The 25,466-nt window shown below is 33.1% G+C and overlaps 1 protein-coding gene across 1 annotated transcript in view; it reads left to right on the top strand.

Annotated features, from left to right (window-relative positions):
• The window catches only part of LOC132759349 (cleavage stimulation factor subunit 3-like), an 82,997-nt gene that overhangs the window by 33,166 nt on the left and 24,365 nt on the right, over positions 1-25,466 (top strand). Inside the window, exons 18-24 of the mRNA XM_060751109.1 lie at positions 1,616-1,760; positions 2,671-2,765; positions 6,456-6,516; positions 6,995-7,111; positions 13,611-13,770; positions 20,177-20,285; positions 25,295-25,437. Coding sequence (XP_060607092.1) covers positions 1,616-1,760; positions 2,671-2,765; positions 6,456-6,516; positions 6,995-7,111; positions 13,611-13,770; positions 20,177-20,285; positions 25,295-25,437 — 830 coding nt within the window. The remainder of the gene's footprint in view (positions 1-1,615; positions 1,761-2,670; positions 2,766-6,455; positions 6,517-6,994; positions 7,112-13,610; positions 13,771-20,176; positions 20,286-25,294; positions 25,438-25,466) is intronic.

The following is a 25,466-nucleotide window of genomic DNA, read 5'->3' as shown; positions in this document are numbered from 1 at the left end:
GCCATAATTGTTCACAATAATCAGACGATGTGTCATGCGCAAAAACCGGTCACCTACCTTCAAGGTCAAGGTCACACTTGGAGGTAAAATATTAACATAGTCTGTTACAGGGTATATTTTGTGTCCGGTCCATAACTTTGTCATTTATCAAAGGAATTTGAAATAACTTGACACAAATGTTTGTTATAATAAGACGATGTGTCATGCGCAACAACCAGATCCCTTCCTCCAGGGTCAAGGGCGCACTTGCTCATTCAAGGTCAACATTGTCTATTTGAGGGTATATGTCGTGTCCGGTCCATAACTTTCTTATCTATGAAGGAATTTTGTAAATACTTGCCATAATTGTTCACAATAATCAGACGATGTGTTATGGGCAAAAACCGGTCATGTACCTCCAAGGTCAAGGTCACACTTGGAGGTCAAATACTTACATAGTCTGTTACAGGGTATATTTTGTGTCTGGTCCATAACTTTTTCATAGATCAAAGGATTTTGAAAATACTTCGCACAAATAGTCACTGTAATAAGAGGATGTGTCATGCGCAACACCTGCATCCCTACCTCCAAGGTCAAGGTCACACTTAGAGGTCAAAAATTAACATAGTCTGTTATAGGGTATATTTTGTGTCGGATCTAGAACTTCTTCATAGTTCAAGGGATTTTGAAATAAATTGGCACAAATAGTCACAATAATAAGACGATATGTTAAGTACAAAACCTCCACCCCTACCTCCAAGGTCAAGATCACACTCAGAGGTCAAAGGTTAACAGAGTCTGTTATTTGGTATATTTTGTGTCCCGTCCATTACTTCTTCATAGATTAAGGGATTTTGAAAATACTTGGCACAAAGGGTCACAATGATTAGATGATATGTCATGCGTAACATCTGTGTCCCTACTTCCAAGGTCAAGGTCACACTTAGAGGTCAAAGATTTACATAGTCTGTTATAGGGTATATTTTGTGTCCAATCTATAACTTCTTCATAGTTCAAGGGATTTTGAAAATACTTGGCACAAATAGTCTCAATAATAAGACGTTACGTCATGCACAACACCTGCTCCCCTACCTCCAAGGTCAAGGTCACACTTAGAGGTCAAAGCTTAACATGATAGATTTTTAAATTCCGTGTTTCATTTTATTTTTTTAACAAATTTATTGTTGCATTTGCAGATCTAGCATTGATCATATTTTTGGACTGAATGTCCTGAGATCCATACCTCAATCTTTTGAAATAGCACAATTTTATGCTTCATATAAAACTTCCCGAGGCGGGGGACGTTGGTAACTCTGTTACAAATTCTTGTTTTCAATGTAGTTTGAGCATAATGTATTTATCATATTATAAACGTTGGAAAGAAATTCTCATGACATCATTTTGAACAGTTCATCTAAAACATGTCTCTTTTTGCCATTTTCTGGCTTTATTATTTAGAAAATGTGATAAAAAGAATTTGGCATTTGTTGCTAACATTTCACTTATATTTCTCTGCAGACTATCACTTTGACTTTTCCTAGACATGTTTCATGAAAGTATACATGTATATGAATTGACAACTCATGTAAGATACTGTTTGTGTCATGGTAATAAATAATTAATGTTTAATTGTCAGGATCTAATAAGGAAGCAGGTTGTTGAACTACCAACAAGTAAAGTGACCAAAATTGTCATGGAAGAAGATGAAAATATGAAACGTCCAGAATACCCCAAACCAGATACACAACAATGGCTGCCATTTAAACCCAAAATCAATGTTCGTAAGTATACATTTTATATGCCAATGGATTGAATAAGGGGATGGAATTTAGTAGTGTTGAATATAGGGAATATATCACATTTAGTAGTGTTGAATATAGGGAATATATCACAAATGATAACAAATCACAAGTGTAACCAGCAAAATCACGGTCGATATTTGCGATGTAAAGATCACCATTGATGATGAAATGTCTGAATTTTAATCAGTACATATCTTCTTAATACATGTACATGTATGGAATTTAGTATTACCCAGTACAAATATTCAACACCAGTCAATCCAGAAGACCATCAGACAGGCCTGGTGACAGGTGTGGTCAAATTTAGGCAGGTCATTTTTAGTGGTCAGAGATCACAAATGTTGATCACTCTGGGGGTAATTACTGGTCCTTGTGACCAAGGTCAAGAACACATGAAGAGGTCGAAGATCAGATAAATAAATAGAAATAGAAATATTAACTATATAGTCATCATACATTGAGAGATTTTGATATGAATACAACTTCACTATCAAGAGACTTGGCATTTGTGACAGGCGTGTTTTGTGAAAATGGCACTTTTATTTTTTTACATGCTTAACAATTTAACTTTATTGTTAAACTATATTTGAATGCAGATGAATAAGAGTGTATTGTAAATGAATGGAAATTGCAGCAGAAATTCACATTTATCTTAAATTAAATGTACTTAATTTTAGGAAGCGCATAATTATTTTAAAATGGAATAAAATTTAAGAAATTTTAGAAAATTGTTTCATTTTTTTTATCGGAAATAATTCATGAAAGATTTGTCTGGTGTCTTTCTCTAGCAATAAGCTTTGGAATGTTGTCAAATAACTTTAACTATGTAAATTTTCTTATTTTATTGTTTGCTATATGTATGACATAATCAATTGAAAAATCATTACAGCTATTGATGCTCATGTAGTACCCGGTGGTGTATTTCCTCCTCCAGCTGCAGCATCTGCCTTAATGATGTTGATGCCACCTCCTGAATGTTTTCATGTAAATACTGAATATTTGATTCTGATATTGTCAATTAATAATGACATTCTGATATAAAAAAAACAGTCACATTAATGGACACATTTATAGTTAGTATATATTATTAGTTCTAAAGATTTTTGACAGGTTATATGGCCTTATATAAGTGGTTGTTTGAAAATATATCCCAAGCCGCTAGGCGAGGGTTATGGCCGTATATAAACTGTAAATAATTGTAAATAACCGTTTATATAAGACCATATAACCTGTCAGAAATATTTATAACGGATTTATAATACAGCAAGCATTTTTATGCCACCGCAGCATCTGCGATGCGGTGGCATATAGCGATTCACCTGTGTGTATGTATGTGTGTGTGTTTGTTTGTTTGTTTGTTTGTGTGTGTGTGTGTTATATAGATTATATAGTGAAATTAAAAAATCTTCTTGTGAAAAACCACTAGTCCAATTTCAACCAAACTTGGCAGGATTGATCCTTCGGTAATGGGCTTCCAATGTTGTTCAAAGAATTTCATTCCATGCAGAAATCTGGTTGCCATGGCAACCAAAAGGAATAATAAGAATAAATTTAAAAAATCTTCTTGTAAAGATCCAAAAGGCCTAGAGCTTAGATATTTTGCATAAGGCATTGTCTAGTAGACCTCTACCAAGATTGTTCAAATTATAGCCCTGGGGTCAAAATCGGCCCCGTCCTGGGGGTCATTGATTTTCACTATATATACATATAGTAAAAACATAAAATACCTTCCTGTAAAGACCCTAAAGGCCTGGAGCTTAGATATTTTGCATAAGGCATTGTCTGTTAGAAATCTACCAAGATTGTTCAAATTATAGCCCTGGGGTCAAAATCGGCCCCGTCCCGGGGGTCAGTGATTTTCACTGTTTGTACATATAGTAAAAACTTAAAATCCTTCTTGTAAAGACCAAAAAGGCCTAGAGCTTAGATATTTTGCATAAGGCATTGTCAGGTAAACCTCTACCCATACTGTTCAAATTATAGCCCTGGGGTCAAAATTGGCCCCGCCCCGGGGGTCATTGGTTTTCCTTATATGTATATAGTAAAAACTTTAAAAAAATTTCTTCTAGCAATTGACAAATGCTAGAGGTTAGATATTTTGCATGAAACATTGTGAAGTGAACTTCTAGCAAGATTGTTCAAATTATAGCCCTGGGGTGAAAATTGCCCCCGCCCCGGGGGGTCATTAATTTTCAATATATACATATAGTAAAAAAATCTTACTGTCTGAAGCTACAAGGCCTAGAGCTTTAATATTTGGTAAATGATATCATCTATAGGTACTCTACCAAAGTTGTTCAAATTTTGCCTCTAGTATCAAAATTAGCCCCGCCCCAGGGGCCATAGGTTTTCCTTATATGTATATAGTAAAAACTTAAAAAAATCATCTTCTCTAAATTTACAAAGGCTAGAGTTAAGATATTTTTCATGAAACATTATGTAGTGAACCTCTAGCAAGATTATAGCCCTGGAGTCAAAATTGTCCTGGCCCCACCCCCAGGGGTCATTGATTTTCACTATGTATATATAGTAAAAAATTAAAAAATCTTCTTGTCTGAAGGTACAAGGCTTAGAGCTTTGATATTTGGTATATAATATCATCTATGGGTCCTCTACTAAAGTTGTTTTAATTATGCCCCTAGTGTTAAAATAGCCCTGCCCCAGAGGCGATAGTTTTCCTTATATGTATAAAGTAAAAACTTGAAAAATCTTCTTCTCTGAATTGAAAAATCTTCTTCTCTGAACTGACAAAGGCTAGAGGTTAAATATATGGCATGAGACTTTGCGAAGTGAACCTTTACCAAGGTTGTTCAAATTATAGCCCTGGGGTCAAAATTGGTCCCGCCCCGGGGGTCATTGATTTTCAATATGTACATATAGTAAAAAAGTATTGTTGTCTGAAGGTACAAGGCATAGAGCTTTGATGTTTGCTATATAATATCATCTATAGGTCCTCTACCAAAGTTGTTCAAATTTTTCCCCTGGTGTCAAAATTGGCCCTGCCCGGGGGCAGTGATTCTAATTATGTACACATAGAAAAAAACAGAAAATAAAACAAATGTTTTCTAAATGGGAGAAAGCTACAACTTAGATATTTGACTTAAAATGTTGTTTGGTGGACTGTATCAAGATTGTTTTGAATTAAATCCTTGGGTCCAAAATTTTGCCTTGCCCAAGGGGACAGTGACCTACTTTCTTGTCCTTTGATGTACAGCAATGAAATTTTGACCATGTGCACAGTTTTAGTTGTAAAATTGAACTTTGATATCAGGTGACCTAGATTTTGATGATGTGACCTACTTTCTTGTCCTTTGATGTACAGCTATGAAATTTGAACCATGTGCACAGATTAAGATGTAAAGTGAACTTTGATTTCAGCTGACCTAGATTTTTACTGTCTTATTGTGTTGTCCTTTGATGTAGTCATGAAATTTAGGCTGTGTGAAATATGACCTTCACCACCAAATTCACTAGACTCGAGTGCATTGATATATTCCTACTCTGATCTTTTATTGAGTTAACAACAGATTTAACCACTAATCTGATATTAAGAATTAGATAGGTCAGGGATCTGTGCATTATGACAATCTTCAAAATTGTATAGAAACAAAAAAAAATCTGTTCCTACACTACTATTTAGTGTTGTATTAATGCGGTGGCATAGCATTTTTCTCAAATGCAATCTTGTTTTTAAGAGTAAAAAGTGAGATTTCTTCATAAGTTGACAGCAACCATGTACATAAAACTATATAAAAGTCATGATTTTCCAATGAAAAGTGACGTTACAAACATGCAGTATATATATATTTTTATCTTGTCAGTTAAGGACCAAATAATTAAATTACAATCATGAGCTATATTTTTAAACAGCTTGTTTGAAGACAAAATGAATTATTGAGGGGAGAGGTGGCTTCTGTTTAATGTATCTGTCTGATCCAGGGATTGTTTATTTGAGCCTTACATGAGTCGCTCACAACCTTGTTTCCCAATATGACACCAGAAATTACTTAGTGCAGGAATGTTATTTAAATAGATTAAATTAGATCCCAGCTTTTATGATGATTCTGCTAAAATTGATATGTTTAAACAATTTGTAAGGCATTGGTGATCTATATGGAGATATTGATGGGTAAAATTAATTGAAAGTATAAAACCATGGCTGAGGGGCTATGGTTGTAGACTTCAAACCACTTTTCCCCCACCACTGTAGGTTTGAGTCCCACCATAGAATTAGGATTCTTTCATATGAGGGAACTGTAGTGCTAACTTACAGAAGGTTGGTGGTTCTACCCTCTGCCCACACAAACATGAAATAAAATGCACTAGAGACATCCTTAGATATTTTCATCAGTCAAGTTAGTTTATACGGTCTGGCATCATTTAAATCAAATAAAACATTTACCACCTTCTGTGCAATATTAGTTGTTGTACTACTTAAATAATATTAAGGAAATGAAATTTGCATATTTTAAATGAATAATTTCCCTTGATTCTGCAAGACTTTTTCTTGCCTTGTGTTGCTTTATAAATTTTAGTAAAAAACATTTCAAGGATGTTTTAAAATCTTTAACAAACCCTACATGTTGGAATGATATGTGATTAAGTATAATAAATAACAATATGTTTGAATTTACGATATGTTTGAAGTTAATTGCATGCACACATTTTTTTCAGGGTCCATTTGTTATCATAGACAAGTTTATAGAGCATTTCAAGAAATTAGAAATTCCTGATAGTAAGTTTATATTATTCATATATTTTTTATATATAAAAAAATGGAATTTTGCAGATTCTTCCAAATATTTATTTATTTATCATGAAACACAAGGAATTGAACAATATTCCATGTGGGTATTTTAAATAAATGTTATGGACCATGTGTTAGGGCATATAATCAGTCTACTTAAAAATATAAAATTTGGAAAAAAAATTAGTCATGTTAATTTGTAAATACCGGGTATTAATAGTTTTCAAAATTTCTGCATAAATTGGTAAATAAGGATGCCAAAATATTTCATATTGACTGTACCATAAACCAAAATTTGTGACTTTATTTACCAAAATTTAGTTACAGTACAAGTCATTAGAAATTTTAATGCATGTCTGAAAATTAAGAATTTGTTTAACTTGATGATGCATGAATTGATTCTTTACAACAATGATTTTCATGTGCTTGAACTATTACACAACATAAGTGGATGTATGTTTTACAGTTCCTATGTTAGAGAATGGAGTAGACACACCAGTTAAGATGGATCCAGGTACTCTACTGTCTCTAGAGTATGCATCCGGTCGTAAACGAAGAATTACCGAGAACGAGGCAAGTGATGATGAGGACATGCCATCAGGACCGGCACCGCCGGTCAATGACATTTACCGAAGCAGACAACAAAAACGCTCAAAATGAAGTTGTTCTACATATCAATCAAAAGAATTTGGAAATGTTTGCACTTTGGATATAATGCATTTGAAGTGCAGTTATGGTTAAAGATAATGGCGAAGGGTTATTTTAGATGTGTAATTTGTGACAGGAGGAATAATGTTTGAACTAATAAACAATAACAGACGAACAATATTTCCGGGTGCCAAGATTATGATGTGGCCAAGCAATTAGATTAATAAACTCAAACTTGAAAGTTTCATTCATGCGTGAGGGTGGACAGAAAAAGAGAAGTTACATTTGTTTAGAATATATATCTCACTGAAAATATGACTTGTGTAGACTAATATTTCTAATTAAAATAAAAACTTATGCCAAACAAAATTCGATATTTGATACCCGATATTTGATGAGTTACAAAGGATGTCTAAAAGGTGTGATATTATGAGGTTACTCATAGAATTAACTTTCAAGATGTTATATGAGAATATTGAAAGGGTGATTAGAAAGGCAATAAAGAGAAAAAGATACTATTCCAGTTTTTTATTTTGTTTAATGCATACCTTTAATTTTGTTTGGTACTGAATATGAAAATATTAAAGATAAATCATTGAAACACATTCTTATTGTTGAATTGTTTTAATCGTCCATTAGATGAAGGATATCTGGCATTCAAATTCAATTTAAACCTATTTGCATGATATCATAGGAAATTTTATAGGAAATATATATTCACAAATGTCCCACAAAAATTAACCTGTGCACCAGTTATCTGGATTTCTGAATTTCAGAATGCTGACAATGAGGATCCTAGCATTCATCACAAATAACCTTATATTGTATTTTAAGTTATTTCTATCTTACATTGTAATGTGATGTCATTACCAGAACCATAACAATAGTATTCCTCTATATGTTAATTACCATTATGCCCCTCCCCCAACAAAAAACAAAAAAAAACAGTGGGCCATAACTCTACCAAGACTCTAAATGATGAAAGTTCTGTAATTTTATAGTTAATTTTTACCTATACAAAGTATAGTCAGAGCCCATTGCAGGGTCATCTAGATTTCTGACTAAAGTTATGGGTAGTAAACTATTTTTGCTGCATTTTCTTTATTTCAATTATATTTTCCTTATCAAATTTGGCAAGGGACATAATTAGCACCTATATTTCAAGAATTGTCTAATATTTTAACATATTACTGTATCATGATTGTTGAAAACTTGTAACTTTTTATCCTTATTATCACACAGTATACTCACATTTGCCCCCTACTTTTAAAATGAATCACTGCACAGTTTCCCCTTAGTGACATGTAAAAGTGGACATTTGTGAAATATATATCAAATGTGCCTAAAATACCAAATTATTCCCCCTTTAAACTTGGAATTTAAAAAAAAGATTTTTGCTCTATCTTTTTTTTTACAAAAAGTTGTTTTCAGACATCTCATTGAAATGTGTATATGATAAACACAGTATGTACAAAAATTAGAATCGCTGGTTTATGGAGAAAAAAAGCCATACAATAGGTTTGATAGTTATTCTGGTGCATTTTTCTTTTCCTCTGTTCTTAGCTTAACAACCATATTCATTCGCTAATAAGGCGGGGGGGGGGTCCTTATTTTGACTCATAAATGGCACTTTTTGCTAAGACCCTCTAAGACTGGGAAGAATTTTGAAGGGAAATAACTAGTGCACCTCAGTTTATAATTGTAAATTGTCATAAATCTTGAAAATGAATTGATTGATTGGAAGAAAAAATAACCATTTTCAAAAAGGGTTAAATTGTTTAAAATGCATGTGAGACCTATGAATTGGTAATACATGAACATGAATACAGTTTTGGACAATTGAGAGGTATATACTCTATTCAGTAGGAGCGCCGCTCTTTTCTTTCAGCAACATCTTCAATATAACGCGATGTGGATTCTTTAACAAGACATATATTAAAATAAATTGGGCAGTAGTCGAACACAAATGATCTAAATAGATACTTGAAATTTCTTTGAATCATCCTGCATACTTCGTTTGCTGAGATCACAAAGGTACAAAGAATCCTGTAATGTGTAATTATTTGGGATATAATCAAACAGGGCACATAATGTATGTAAATTAATAATGTAACTACTATTCGTTAGGGACAGTCCAATTAGAATGTATTAAGATACAAAAATTGAGCTACCAACAAAAGTATGCGCAGGCTGGTGTAGCCTAGCTCTCTACTGGTGGCAAATGTCATTCACTTTGGTACACCCAGTATCCGGTCAAATAACATAACCAGTGGCACATATTTTCTTCATCGTTTTTGATTAAATTTGATTCCGATCACCGCCGGTTTAGGGCACCCTCCTCCACATGTCAGATTATATTTTTTAACGTTCTCCCGACCTCCCGCGAAATGCACCACTCTAAGTTAACCAAACTGCACACGAATGTTTGCTGGGTGAGATGTTACGTGTGTATTACTTATAACAGGGATGAGATGCTATGCACGTGTGTATTACTTATATCAGGGGCAAGATGTTATGCACGTGTGTATTACTTATAACAGGAATGAGATGTTATGCACGTGTATATTACTTATATCAGGGATAAGTTGTTATGCACCTGTTTATTAATTATGTCAGGGGCAAGATGTTATGCACGTGTGTATAAATTAGTGATATCAGGGGTAAGACGTTATGCACGTGTATATTAATTATGTCGGGGGTAAGATGTTATGCACGTGTGTATTAGTTATATCAGGGATGAGATGTTATGCACTTGTGTTTTAGTTATATGGATCGGTATTGCTCTTAAAGATAGAAATAATTTTACAATGAAACTGAAAGGAACATGCAGCACAATAAATATTTTAAGAGGTTTGGGCCTTTTTAAGTTGGTTTGGTCATCTGAGCCATCGTCAAGCGCGAAGTCAATCGACAATATTGTAAAAGGTGCGAAATAGCTAGCTAAACAAGAAAAATATTACATACATTCGTATGTAATATAGGTACGATTGCATACTACTTTTTGTGAAGACTTTGTGTTTGCTGAATTAAAGGTGTAATGTAAAATGAACAAACATGTCATGAGATATTTTATATCTTTAAACATTTTCATGGAATGTAATTATTTAATGTATCACCATATTAAAGTTGCATGCCTTCAGATGAGAAAAATGATTTCAAGGAAATCAAAATATGAAAAGAAAATTCACGGTCAATTGACTGCTTTGAAGCATAACTGGAACATACGATACGTTATAGTACATCCCAGAGCATAATCACAAAATAAAATTACAGGAAATTAAAAACCTTTTTAATACACTTAAGGTAGAATTTCATTGTAAATCATAGTCAAGGATTTGAGATATGATTATTTATTCATATTAACATCATTATTGGTTATATATTGATAAAAAAAAACCCGAAAGACACAGTTTGTAAATATTTATTACAATAAAATATGAAAAAGGTATACGCGCCGAGGATAGCTATAATTAAAATTCCCGCTCTAAGTCGCGGTGGTGCTTGGGATAATCACTTGATACTGTAAATGGCAGCCATTTTACGATACGAATCCTCGGACAGTTTATCCTGCCGAAAAGATATGAAAAAATACTTGCAATTCAAAGTTTGCTGGCTACATAAAGATTATCGATTTACTCTTTGCACACTTTTTCTCTGCCTGAGTATAATAATATTGACGTGTTTTCATTGGCTTAAACCATCACGTTACCAATACACATGTAGGTGTGAACTAATTTCGTGTTCTTAAAATTATTCCGTTTATAGACATATAACAATCTTTTTTACAAATGAATTGATAAAACAACAATCCCAGAAGCATTTAAGATAATAACAATCATTGGAAAAAAAATAAATGCATATAAATTGTAAATTTGTGTATGACAACTCAACCCCCTAAACAAAACATAATAGACTCAACCAAAACAAGCGCCTGCTTCTTCACCTAACTATGTAGTTGCATGACCATGATTAGCAATTTAGCAAACCAAATCTAAGAGATAAACCTATTGTAAAAATAATACTATGACCACAGCAGATTTCGTACAGAAAAGAATGTTGTTTGACCTTTATAGAGGTAGGATAAAGTATAATATGAGTAGTACCCACTACTGCAACTAAAAAGGCATATATTTATTACATAGAAGATGTAATCCAGTTTATCGATTCACTTTGAAGTTCATAACTAGTCAACATATGTAATAGTGTGCAGGAACTTTCAAGCTTTGGTTAGATAACATTTTGTTAAAAAATATTTCGGATGAAGAAAGTCAACTGCGCACTTTGCAGGTAAAAATAAGTTTATAATGAAAAAATATATATGTAAACAGAATGAAAACGATAAAAAAATAATCCTGACCACAAGATGATCAGTATAGTCTTGAAATGCCAGCCAATGCCACGTTACCATTTCCATATTCTATAATATACAATGTAGTCAACGAACCCCTAAACTAAAACGTATCGTACCGATTTAATTAAAAAGAGAATACATTATCATATGAAAAACACAAAAATTGAATGATATTTATTTCATCAATAAGATATATGTTTTATGTTACTCTAGGATTGTGTCCATTAAGCCAGGCACGTATATATGAAAATTGCAAAATTCATACCCTGGTTAAGCTAAAAGATTTCCAGCTTAATCATGCGTTGACAACTTGACATTATCTGGATGTTCTGATAAGAGGTAAGTCGATCCGGTCTCGTTTACTTTTCCTTTGAGCGTCTTCTGATACATTCTACCTAAATCTTATATATATAAAAATATAATGAGTTGAAAATAACTGACCCTGTATAAAATCGCTTTTATACATGTGATGATTTGATCTCCGATATCGATCAATTTCCACGTGACATTCAATTTATCGTTATCATATGACCAAATATTCCAAAAAGCAAGTTTTATATGTATGTTTTTTTTGTTTTGTTGTTGTTGTTGTTTTCCTGGACCGGAGGACGTATTCACAGGTATCATAAACAAGGGTCTTATTAAATTGTGCAAGCAAAAAAGCGTTTTTAACATATTTTCACAGGACTTGGTCTATCTTTAAATCTGGACAAAACCGTTCATCATCTTATATTTGAAAGAGTCTGATCTGTGTGGTAGGTCTATATAAATAAATATTATAATTATTCTTGTCACCAATATGATTAACTTCGCATTGAGATACGTATGTTTTTTCTTTGTGTTAATAGAATGTGTTGGCATAATTTATTTCTGGTTACAGAATTTAGCTCTTAAATAAATCTTCACATAAGGACATTATAAGGTCTTTGGTAGATGATGTTATCATAATCATCTCTCAAAAAGAACCTGTGTATATACATTGTATCAGTACTTAGGTTTGATAGCACTCAGTCAATTTTCTTTTTTATTCCCGAAAATTAAAATTTTACTGTAAAACTTTTTATCAATCTCTACCGTAATCTTGAGCATAAGAATCGTAGTCGCACTTGATCACATTCAAAACCCTCAATTTTTCAACATTTCCTTACACATCATTTTCTAAATAATGGACAGTTTCTAGTCTAGCCAAACTATTTTATAAAATTCTTGTCTATTTAGGTAACAGTTTTTTTTTTGTTGTTTTTTTTTAAAGATAGCAAGTTTGTAAGAAATTAACCTCGATATAAAATGTTATGCTGAGGTTGTATTGGAATTCATGCGTCTTAACAAATAATTCAATTTCATCTAGGTTCATCCAGTTGCACACTTAAAGTGTTTTTAAAATGCAGTTAAATCCAACAGTTATGCAAATATTCTGCATACTAGTTAAAATGGTAGCGGATGAAAATGACATCATTAAAACTCCGATTTATTAAACATTCAAGTTGTACTTGATTAAATGTTAGCAAACTTACCTGTCTTTGTAGTTTTACATAAAAGCCATGCACGTGCGCTTAGATAAAGAACATTAAAATGCACGTAAAAAAAGACGTTAATTTATTAGTAATTCGATTTCAATCAAATTCATTAAGATTTTACATAAAAGAACTAGCTATTTTATAACATAATAGTGACAGTTAATCACGAGTTGACCAAAAGTAGGGGACGAGTTGACCAAAAAGGTGACGAGTTGACCAACCGGATTGCGAAAATGACAAGCGCGGGAACTAAAAAATAATTATATAATATTTTCTGATGCTTTGAATCCGCATATTTGGAAAGTCGTGATGTAAACTAATTGACGGAAAGAAACGAATATCACATCGTGCCTTTCCGGCACATTGGTTGACCTATAAACATTTCTAAAATTAGATTTCACCTTCTCTATCAACCAATGAAATCACAGATTGGAGACAAAGTCACGTTTTACATGGCATGGAAATCATTTACTCCAGTACAATGTTATTTTGATGTGCATGATGGACCATAATTTGACATTTTAGAGACCGAAAACAAAAAATTAACATGGACAATAGTAATAAACAGTCTAAGCGTAGGGTGTTACATTGGTTTAGAAAAGGATTAAGATTACACGATAATCCAGCGTTAAGAGCAGCTTTAGATGGTGCACAAACATATCGATGCGTTTATATTTTGGATCCTTGGTTTGCTGGCGTTTCACAAGTTGGTGTTAATAGATGGAGGTAGGGAATTATGTAATGGAGTTTGAACTGCGATATATAAAATTTGTATTTATATAAATCTGGTGCATATCTAATATCAGAATTAATACTGAAGGCTATTTTAGAGACAATTAAGTTGAATATTTATCATTCATTTTGCCTTGTAACCACAGTGTAAATAAAAAAAATTACTTTTCAATTTGAGATAGTCAATGTATCGCCATCCTTAAAATATATTTAATGTCATTTTGACAAGTCTTATATTAAAGTTGGACAAAATTATAGAACCCTATAGGGCTATAGGCAATGGCAGCCTTAAAGTTTCTGATAGAATCCAGCACTGTTATTTATTGAATATTGTGTCATAAATTCCCAAAATTTGACTTGCATAACATATCCAGTTTTTATTAATATGTGACTCCTTAGCTACTGGTTGGGGACCACCAAAAACGGACAACCACCGGACGGGCCAGAAAATCCTTAATTTATTAATTTCTTTGTTCAGTGGTTGTCAGTCACTTTTTTATCAACAGTAAATGCATACATAATGTTTTTTCTAAAATTAAGTAAATAAATTTATTTCAACCTCCGTAAATGGTAATATTTTAATGCCTATTTCAAGAATGTTGATGTTGAGATTTGGGGGTCAAGAAAGCAATGCCTGACCACCAGCTATAATCATTTACAGAGTAAACAATAGAATATCCAAAACTTCAGCATCTGTTGCTGAAATATCGTATATCATGTTAAAAATCAAAACACCCAAGCTTTTATCAGAATTAAAGACACATGGTACTGTAGTGTAGACAATTTAGGTAATTTTGATACCCTCCTTGTCGAGCCTCAGATATAAGCAGTGTTAGCGATTTTCCCTAACTTTACCAAGTACCTGGGACTCAGTGCTAATAGATCTGTTACCTCCCAATTCAAATGGGACGAGTCCTCAATTACAAAAATGTCGCTTGCATAACTTCATAATACAATCAAATTTGTGGGATATAAATCTGCATTGCTTATGAGAAGGGAACAAAATTAATCAAAATGAGGTGAAACTCAAGTTCTTAAAATACAATTTATTTAAAGCAAATAGAAAATCCGTTTTCAATCAGAGCAAAAAAACTTAAGAGAGAATTAATTAACCAATTATTGAGGGAAAAGTGTTTCCTCTCTTCTTTTCTCTCCTTTCTGGCAGTTTTAGCGAGTAAATTGATATGTTTACTCATTAAACGCGAACACTGATAAGTGTCTATACAATCAGAAATAAACAAACTAGTTTGTTAGTTAGAAGAAGAACCTAGAAGAACTGAGTCAAATTTGTTGGTCTCTAGGTTAAAAATTATGAAATATATACGGAAAAATGTTGAAAAAGTGTCTAGTGGATGGTCCCCGACCAGTAAAGAGCCAGAACTAAGCATAAGCATATTCACATAGCTAAGCTAGTTTGGTAGATCTACATTATATTTTCTAATACACTTTATTTTCTAATGATCCAAGTGTTCCAATTATTGAAGAAATTTGGCAGATACATTTAATGTACTGTGATGTTTAAAAATATCTATAGTTTCCTTTCTTAATGAGCATTTGTTCATGTTGAAACTTTTTGACATAAACAGAAAAAATGTATTGACTCTTAGGATAGGAATGATTGTAGGGCAACGATTATAAATTTTCATACTTTAACCCATTACTTCATATAGACGTTTTTCATGCCTTTCAGACCCCCTTTTTAGGCCTCAAATAAGTAAAAAAAATGCCCTTTTAAGACCTCAAACACTTGCTTTCGTTTTAAAAATGGTGTTAAAAAAAAGTGATCATTTTTTTCGGCGCCACCCCCTATCAAGTAGTTACATCAACGTAGTGCCAGAGGGGGGATATGCCCCCTCCTGTTTTGGTGTTTGAAGGGGGTCAGCAGACCCCCTCATCTCCATGAAAAGTTTGGACTTGTGAGAGGCTAAAAATGGTCCTAGGTCAGTGCACAAGAACCATAACTCTATCTAAAGTAATTACAGAGTTATTGGCCCTTTGTTACTTTTCCATTGCTTTTTTTGTCTGGAGCATAACTTGAAGACTAATGATTAGAATTCAATACAACTTCATACAATGATTAAGCACATTGAGAGGAAGTGCAGTGCACAAGAACCATAACTCCATCTTGACTAATTACAGAGTTGTTGCCCTTTGTTACTTTTCCTTGTCCGGAGCATAACTTGAAAAGTTACTAGTTGGAATTCAATACAACTTCATACAATCGTAAAGTACATTAAGAGGAAGTGCAGTGCACATGCAAGAACCATAACATCATTTTGACAAATTACAGAGTTTTTGCCCTTTGATACTTTTTCTTGTCCGGAGCATAATTTGAAAAGTACTGGTTGAAATTCAAAAGAACTTCATACAATGAGAGGAAGTGCAGTGCACAAAAACCATAACTCTGTCCAGAGTAATTATAGAGTTATTGCCCTTTGTTACAGTCAGAGCATATAATGGTCAAGTATATTGAGAGAAAGCGCAGTGCACAGAAACCATAACTCTTTCATGACTCATTTAAGAGTTTTTGCCCTCTGTTACTTTTTATTTTCCAGTGCATTACTTGAAAATTATTGGTTGGAATTCACAATGGTCAAGGGCAGTGATATGAAGTGCAGTGCACAATAACCATAATTCTATTTAGACAAATTACATTTATTGCCCTTTGTTACTTTTTTGTCCAGTGCATAACTTGAAAACTAGTTGTTGGAATTCAATACAACTTCAAGAATGGTCAAGGACAATTAGAGGAAGTGCAGTGTACAATAACCATAACTTCATCTTCAGTATTTGCAGAGTTATTGCCCTTTGTTCCTTTTTCTTGTCAGGTGCATAAATTAAAAACTAATGTTTTGAATTCAATGCAACTTCATACAATGGTCAAGCGCAATGAGAGGAAGTGCAGTGCTCAAGAAGCTTAACTCTTTCTGGACTAATTACAGTCATTCAATAAAACTTCATCAATGGTCAACCACATTGAAAGGAAATGCAACATACAAAAACCACAACTATCTTTAATTTCCCAAAACCATAACTCTATTTCAATTTTTTTGCAGGGTATTCTGTTACTAGTAACTTCCTCATTTCCGAATCAGTCTTGCGGGGGTATTAATCACATTTAGTGATAGTTCTAGTTGTGCATATCACGGCATGTTCCCCTTTGCTGCACAAAATGACCGTCAGAATTATGAATAGAAAAATCTTTTCCAGCTTTCACAGGTCAAGCTACTGGTGGGATTTCAATGAAATTTTACATGAGTGATCATTACCATACAGTGATTTTTTTCCCGCATTTTACAGCGGAATAAAGGCTGTTTCCCCTAGCCCTAAATAGATTTATTTTCCCCTAAAAATGCTAGTATTTTCCCCCTAAAATGCCCTTTGCACATTTTTCACTAGAGCCATGACTTAACAGCAGCTAACTTATATCAGCTTTAGACAGAACGCTGTCCCTACAGAACGCCCCTGCATGTATTATGAATGTTAAATTGAATCAAAATGAATTTTCTAAAACATGCGTGGGTAAACCATTCTCAGTTGTAAGAATTTGATTTTCCACTTTTCTGATTTATCGCGCTATATTTTCCCCTGCAGAAAGCCATAGGTTGTTTTGAAAATTTAAAAAAAAATCACTGCCATACCTAGTTGTGCATATCGCTGGCATGTTCCACATAGACATATGTTTTTGTGACAAAACCTCTTCTACTAGACTAGTTATCATTTATGTATTTATATATTGTATTTATATATGTAATATGGTGATGAGCTTTTTATGCTTAAACCAAGAATTAAAGTTTCTGTTCTGTTCTGTTCTATCATTTAAAATTCAAACAAACAAAATTCACACAATCATTTTCTTTCATGAACTTAAATTCATAACTTTATTTCAAAATTTGATAGACTTAAACTAGTTTATGGCAATATTGAAAGAAAATTAGTAAAAAGATCTACTAGGACTTGGCAAATGAAGCTTGCCCCTAGTGTCAAAATAAGCCATTACACAAGTAACAGTCTGTCTTCAGGTGAGCACTTTGGACCCCTTGTTTTTCTTAGAATTTAAGTTTTTTTTGTTCTACTCTCCTCTTTATAACCTTTACTATTTGTGGTATTGCTCTAAGAACAAAGCAGCATTTAATATTTATATTACCAATGTTCATTTAATATTTGTTTTCTTCCCTATTTTATAGACATGGATCCATCATGATCTATTAATGCTTACCCTACAAACTATCTTTATTTTGTTCTTCTTCCTTCTTCATTTTTCACACTTATTCTTTCTGCACTGATGTGCTTTAACTTTTCAACACAGTATTTTTGGTACTATCAGTTTTCAAGGTATTGATAATTTCATTATGTCATGACAAGTAATATTTGTAATAATATATCATGTTCTTGATGATGCCAGATGAAGTTTTGCAGTATAGTAGCACTAAAATATGTTCCAAGGTCCCTTTCTGCTCTCTCTGAAGGGTGTAATTATAAGAGCTTGGTACTTTTTCTCAAATTTAAGAATAATTCCAAAATCAAAGCTAATCAGTTTTTCATGGATTTTTCATTCAAATGTTTAAGTAAGAGCTAGAAAATAACTGAAATGATTTGGATAAAGAAAAAAAATCAGGATATCAAATACCAAAAAATATGCTAACCTAATGCATAAATAAAGCAATAATTATTAAGGCAAGACATTGATCTTGAAACTTCAGTGTCTATTTGCTGACATTGTAAAATAGATTTGTGCATGCACTGGTGCCATTACATGTATGTCTGATGAATTTGCAAGGAAATAACAATTTTTATAGCTGAATTACTATCAATTATTCAAACCTTATTAACTTCAGTGGCGGTGCGGCCAGATGGTTTACATGTCAGGCTAGTAATCTTAGGATTCAAACCCCAGGTCAAGCTGTTGTTTCCATGAGCAAGAAACTTTACGCTCATTGCTTTGTACTGGTTGGTTCCAGGAATGGTTTCCAGAGTGTTTCAATAAGCTTATAGCTTTTAACACAATTGATCTCACTTTAGACTCGAGTACATAATATGACAGCGCCTTCATCCATTTCCTTAATCGGGAAACATTTCTAGTTCAAAATTTATAATGGTCATTTGTTAGAATAAAAGATCATAAATATAAAAATAGTTTACATATAATGAATAATACAAAACAAGTTATGTGAATAGTTCTGTCTTTTGTGTATCATTTTCTTCCTTCCCTGTGACTGTCAACCATATATTCACATTAGATAAGATATCTCATAAAAAGAAAAGCTGATTAATTTGTGGAAGTACGAATTAAATTCACTTCCAGCCTTATTTTATTGGAATTGTTTCTGATAAAAATCTCTTCCTAAGTTCCAATATCTCACATTTAATGCAACGTGCCTCAAATTATGAAGCTGTTTGAATTACGTAATAGGTCCAAAAATATGCGCAGTAGAGCTATAAATTTGCTTTAAAATGTCAATTCTAACTTAAGCTTCATTAACGTTTTGTCAAAAATAGCCCTGTACAATTATTTTGCAATAATTGAAGTAACTGTTATAAGATTTAAATGTGCTGAAAAGATTTTAGTAGATATTGAGTTAGCATTGACCTTGAGGTAATAGAAGAAAATGACTGTTGTTAGTTAAGTAAGTGAAGATATTCATAAAAACATAGGCGTCTTCTGACATAGGGAATGTACTGTGGTTTAGATCATATTAATTAGCCAGTTTGTTAACCTTGCCCACTACGTCTTGTAGCTTGTTAATTAATTGTATGAATTGAATTGTAATTTACTACCATTACAAAATTATGTTTGCTTTAAATCAGAGGAAGATCTTTCTTTTACAGTTGATAGAAAGGTCCTGATCTGAGCTATTTACAACAATTAATTTGTGATCTTTCTTTAAGGCATATTTTTGTCCATGAAACCTTTTAAATTTGTCATATACATGTATTTGTTTATTTTAACAATAGTACAAATGTATAATTAGCGCACAGGAAACAGTTTTCTATTTCACAAATACTGTATACCATTAAAATTGATAAAATAAAATATTTACTCTAGTTTTCTTATCTGAATTGTGTGAAGACACAGCAGGGATACAAAAGAGTTGTCTCACTAGGAATTTGTCAGGAGCAGTGTCATGTAATCACCAGATCAGATAAGAAAATCAAATAAATTGTATTGGGCCGCTTTTAGTGATTTTATAAGGAACTAACTTCTTAAAAAATCAATGAATAGATTTTCACCAAAATTTCCAGTATGAGTAAAGTTGAGCTAAATATAATAAGTTTATAGTTAAAGTAAAGCAGAAGCTTAGGATAGACTGGTAAATTTAAATCTTTAAACATTTTCTGATAGCCTAGATAGTTCATATACATTTGGCTTTGCATTACTGTTGTCTTGTTATATTTGCAGGTTCCTTTTACAGTGCTTAGAAGATCTTGATTCCAGTTTACGGAAATTGAATTCCAGACTTTATGTTGTTAGAGGTCAGCCGGCAGAAGTTTTTCCTAGATTATTCAAGGTAAACAATTTTCATATTGTAAATATCATGTACATGTAAGGGTTCAAATTTGAACCTGAACCTGCTAATGGACTTGGTCAGATTCCATTTTTGGAGCTTTCCAGTTCAATATTGAAGTTGCTTAGCCAACAGTATAGAGTGTGCAGTGGTCACTGGTGGGACTGCATTGATGTTTTAGCAGTTTGACATTTTGTTACCTTAGTGCAGTAATGGGTTAACTCCTTATATAATTTTGTTAGTTTATACAAATTTACTTTAGTTAAATTGTGTAAGCTTACACCCTTGAATCCATTCCTGGAACCAACCAGTACTAAACAATGAAGGTAAAGTTTCTTGCTCAAGGAAACAACGGCTTGCCCCTGATAGGGTTTGAACCCACACTGTCAGCAATCTTTAGATCACTAGTATGACGCATTTACCACTGGGCCACACCTCCACTCTTATATAATTTAATAGGAGCTACTGCACAAAGATGACGATTTGTAACTGTGTTTTCTGTAACAGTATGTTGATAACCATGATCTCTTTGTGCTTTGCTTATATGCAATTTCATATCCTTAAGACATAATCTAGTGAGAGTTTTAACAAAAACTGTGATGAGAGTTTTAACAAAAACTGTGGTGAGAGTTTTAAACAAGAAGTATAGTGAGAGTTTCAACAAAAAGTGTTTCTGTTATTAAACACACATGAGAAATAATAAAATATTCTCTGACAAAATATTTCACAACTATCATGTATATTACATTCATGTACATGTACTAGTATATGACGTGTTGTTCTCCATCCTTTCTTTGTTTACTGTTATGTAAGGTTAGCAAAGTGATAATTTCAGGCATACATGTGCTAATTAGACAATAGCTATATCCTTATTCTTACATGACTACAGTTTATGGTACGATTTTCAAACACATTTTTGGCTCACGTCACCTAAGTTTTGGTCTGATTAGGTATTGTGAGTTGTGTTTTAATGTCATCAAGATTTGCTTTAAATTATAAATTAAAAAGTGTTTTAAGGGGGAACAACACATCCAAAATACCAAGTTGGTTATTATATTTATTAAACTACCCGTTTCTGATAATATAACCTTCATCAGGTGAAGAGTTGCTTTAATTTAACAACATCTCCTTCTAAACCATTCATCAAAGTATAATGAAACAATATAAGAATGATATTTAAATGGTCCTTTACCAATTTACCTTAAATTGTTTCCATTTGTTTGTATAAGATATGGACACATGAGCAAAAAATAGAAATAAGCATTATATCTATTTCCTTAAAGGGACTTCACTGAGGTTTAAAAGCCTATAAACATAACATTTGAATTTCTTACATACATAAGCTTGGGTACTTTAAACAGAAATATATGTAAAGATAGTTAAGAAATATACTTTGAAATAAATTGAAAATCGTATTTTTAGCTCGACTATTCGATAAGAATAAGTAGAGCTATTGTAGTCACCAGAGCGTCGGCGTAACCACTTATGTTAAAGTTTTTGTAATACCTCAAATATTTTCAAAGTCCATTGACATATGGCTTTGAAACTTTGCACACTTGTTCACCATCATGACCCCAACATGTAGACAGGAGGAGGTAACTCCATCAAGCATTTTGACAGAATTATGCCCCTTTTTCGACTTAGAATTTTCGTTAAAGTTTTTGTAATACCTCAAATATTTTCAAAGTCGATTGACATATGGCTTTGAAACTTTGCACACTTGTTCACCATCATGACCCCAACTTGTAGACTGGAGGAGGTAACTGTATCAAGCATTTTGACAGAATTATGCCCCTTTTTAGCTCGACTATTCGATAAGAATAAGTAGAGCTATTGTAGTCACCCGAGCTTCGGCGTCTGAGTCGGCGTAACAACTTATGTTAAAGTTTTTTTTAATACCTCAAATATTTTCAAAGTCCATTGACATATGGCTTTGAAACTTTGCACACTTGTTCACCATCATTAGCCCAACCTGTAAACAGGAGGAGGTAACTGTATCAAGCATTTTTTTTTACTATCAAGCACTTAGACTAGTCGAGCGTTGCTGTCCTACCGACAGCTCTTGTTCGACTTAGAATTTATGTTAAACTTTTTGTAATACCTCAAATATTTTCAAAGTCCATTGACATATGGCTTTGAAACTTTGCACACTTGTTCACCATCATGACCCCAACATGTAGGCAGGATGAGGTAACTCTATCAAGCATTTTGACAGAATTATGCCCCTTTTTCGGCTTAGAATTTACGTTAAAGTTTTTGTAATACCTCAAATATTTTCAAAGTTCATTGACATATGGCTTTGAAACATGTTGAAATTTTATACTCTTCTTTGAGAGCATAATAGGACCCTCTCCATGGCCTATAACTGTAATATGGATTTAAAGAAAAATTTTGCCTTTTTCTTTACTTAGAAAATTTTACCTTTTATTCAAGGCTTTTTTTACTATCAAGCACTAAGAATAGTCGAGCGTTGCTGTCCTACCGACAGCTCTTGTTATGCTTTTCTTAGCCCGTTTTGAGTGCCAAAAGCTTTTAAACGTCTTTCATTTTGTGTCATTTTTTTACAGTTTGAATACTTATTCAGGAAAAATGAAGTGCGCAAAATGATCTGATATCTTGCAAAAAGATTAGTGGTCTAAACCTATGGTCCACTTATCTGGAAAAAATATTTTCAGTCCCATCATGTCAAAAAACCTCAGTGGAGTCCCTTTAACTGGTGGGAAGATTAAGCAGAAACACTAGTAAAGGTGTAAGTAGGTGGTTCTTTTCAAAAATAGCTATAAATTTCAGGCATGGCAAACAATATGACTGTCTACATGTAAGCTAAAAATGAATCCAGCTGTACTGTAAATCCTGGGTCAGATTCTGATGAAACTTTACAGGAATGGTCCTTTGGTGGTCCTTTGAAAAAAAAAATGCTTAAATTGTTCTTGGCTGCTGAGCATAATGGCACCCAGAGCTGACAAAATAGAAAATATATATACATCATGTTTTTATAAATTTTTAATGACACCTCCTGAACTGTGAGCTACACAGATTTTTAAGAAAAGTTAAACTTGATTTGATCAGTTGAACATTTACGTTAATTAATGTTAACCAGGTCATTCTTCCTTTGTTTCTTAGACCAATTACCTTGGAACCTCTGAGCCCTCTAGTTTCATGGGTGTGATTTGTTTTTCTGCAGAAACATAGCACAACAATAGATAAAGTATAGGAAATAAGAGACCTTTACGTTGAAGGAGCGCCACGCCTTTCATGATGTTATTAATATAAAATAATCTTAGTACACAACCAGAAGTTTATGATACTTTTCATATCTGCTTCCAATTACTTACCGTCTATTTTATCACAAATAACTGATATTTTCTGTACAAGTACAAAGCTTCTGTGCAAAGTGTAATCTGATGAATTTAATGTTTACATGATATTTGTTTAAATGTCACCTATACGAAACAGTATATTGGGTGAAGAATTTTGAAAATACTTAAATTTTTACTGTCAGCCTGAATATGTTTCTGTGAAGATAGAATTGGTTTTGAAAAATTGAGATCATAAAAAAAAAGAGGTGTGAATTACTGAGAAACTGGTTGTTAAATGTTTAGGAGATAATTAGATTACCAATACCCTGCTAAATCTTTGTTTCTGACTTATTGTCAGACTTAATTGGAAGAGCATGTCTAATATTATCGTCAGATGTTTTAAAATTCTAATTGTTCTGTATTTTATTTATAATGCTTAGTTCTGCCTAAGCCAATAGCTTTTTTAGCTCACCTGTCACAAAGTGACATGTTGCTTTTCGTCCGGCGTTTGTCCGTCCATTACTTTAAACAACATCTCCTCATAAACCTCTGAGCAAATTTCATCCAAACTTCACAGGAATGTTCCTTTGGCAGTCAACTTTAAAAATTGTTCAAAGAATTAACTTTGGTTGCCATGGCAACCGAAAGAAAAAACTTAAAAAATCTTCTTTTAAAAGAGCTAGAGCTAAAATATTTGGCATGAAACATTGTCTAGTTAGTGTCTACCAAGTTTGATCAAATAAAAGCCCTGGGGTGAAAATTGGCCCCGCCCAGGGGGGGTCATTGATTATCCTTATTTGTATATAGCAAAAACTTAAAAATCTTCTTTTAAAAAACCCAAATAGCTAGAGCTTATAGATATTAAGCATGAAACATCTTCTAGAGAGTATCTACCAAATTTGTTCAAATAAAAGCCCTAGGGTCAAAATTGGCCCCGCCCAAGGGGGATCATTGTTTTTCCCTTTATGTTTAAAGAAAAAGTTAAAAAATCCTCTTTCAAAACCCAAAGAACTTGAGCTAAGATATTTAGCATGAAACTTCTTCTAATAGGTGTCTACCAAGTTTGTTCAAATAAGGACCCTGGGGGTTAAAATTGGCCCTGCCACGGGGGTCATTGATTTTCCTTATATGTGTAAGGTAAAAACTTCTTCTAGTGAGTGTCTACCAAGTTTGTTCAAATAAAAGCCCAGATATCAAAATTGGCCCGACTGGGGGTGGGGGGGTCATTGTTTTTTCCTATATGTGTATAGTAAAAACTCAAAAAAAATTCTTTTAAAAACCCCAAAGAGCTAAAGCTTAGATATTTATCAGGAAACACCTTCTAACGGGGGGTCTACCAAGTTCCTTCAAATAAAAGCCCTTGGATTAAAATTGGCCCGCTCTGGGTGCATACAGGTGAGCGATTTCAGGGCCATCATGGCCCTCTTGTCATTTAAAGCTTCTGCCATGTTTAGATAGGCTTGATGAAACAGTTTCTGCAATATATATTGTAGCTACTTAGGCATACAGTACAAACTCTGTAGAGGACATAGATTGTGGTTGCTAGGCAGTGATGTTGCTCTAAAGAGGTTAAATGTATTGTGAAGTCTTGATTTAGGAGAATAGGAACTGTTGTTCTAAAGAAGTGATTGCTCTACAATGGGCTGCTCTGCAGAGAATACATGTACTATACATTTTGCTGATTTTAACATATTTTCATTATATATTTTACAGGAGTGGAATATTACAGTTTTATCATTTGAAGAAGATCCCGAGCCTTTCGGCAAAAATCGAGATGCAGCGATCACGGCGATGGCTAAAGAAGTTGGGGTGGAAGTGGTGAAAAAATCCTCGCATACATTATATGATTTACAAAAGTAGGTGCATTCCATTTACTTACATTTAT

Source organism: Ruditapes philippinarum, unplaced genomic scaffold (genome assembly GCF_026571515.1).
Source record: "Ruditapes philippinarum isolate M1 unplaced genomic scaffold, ASM2657151v2 ctg580_1_1_1_1, whole genome shotgun sequence".
NCBI lineage: Eukaryota > Metazoa > Mollusca > Bivalvia > Venerida > Veneridae > Ruditapes > Ruditapes philippinarum.
This window is presented reverse-complemented; position numbering and strand designations above follow the sequence as displayed.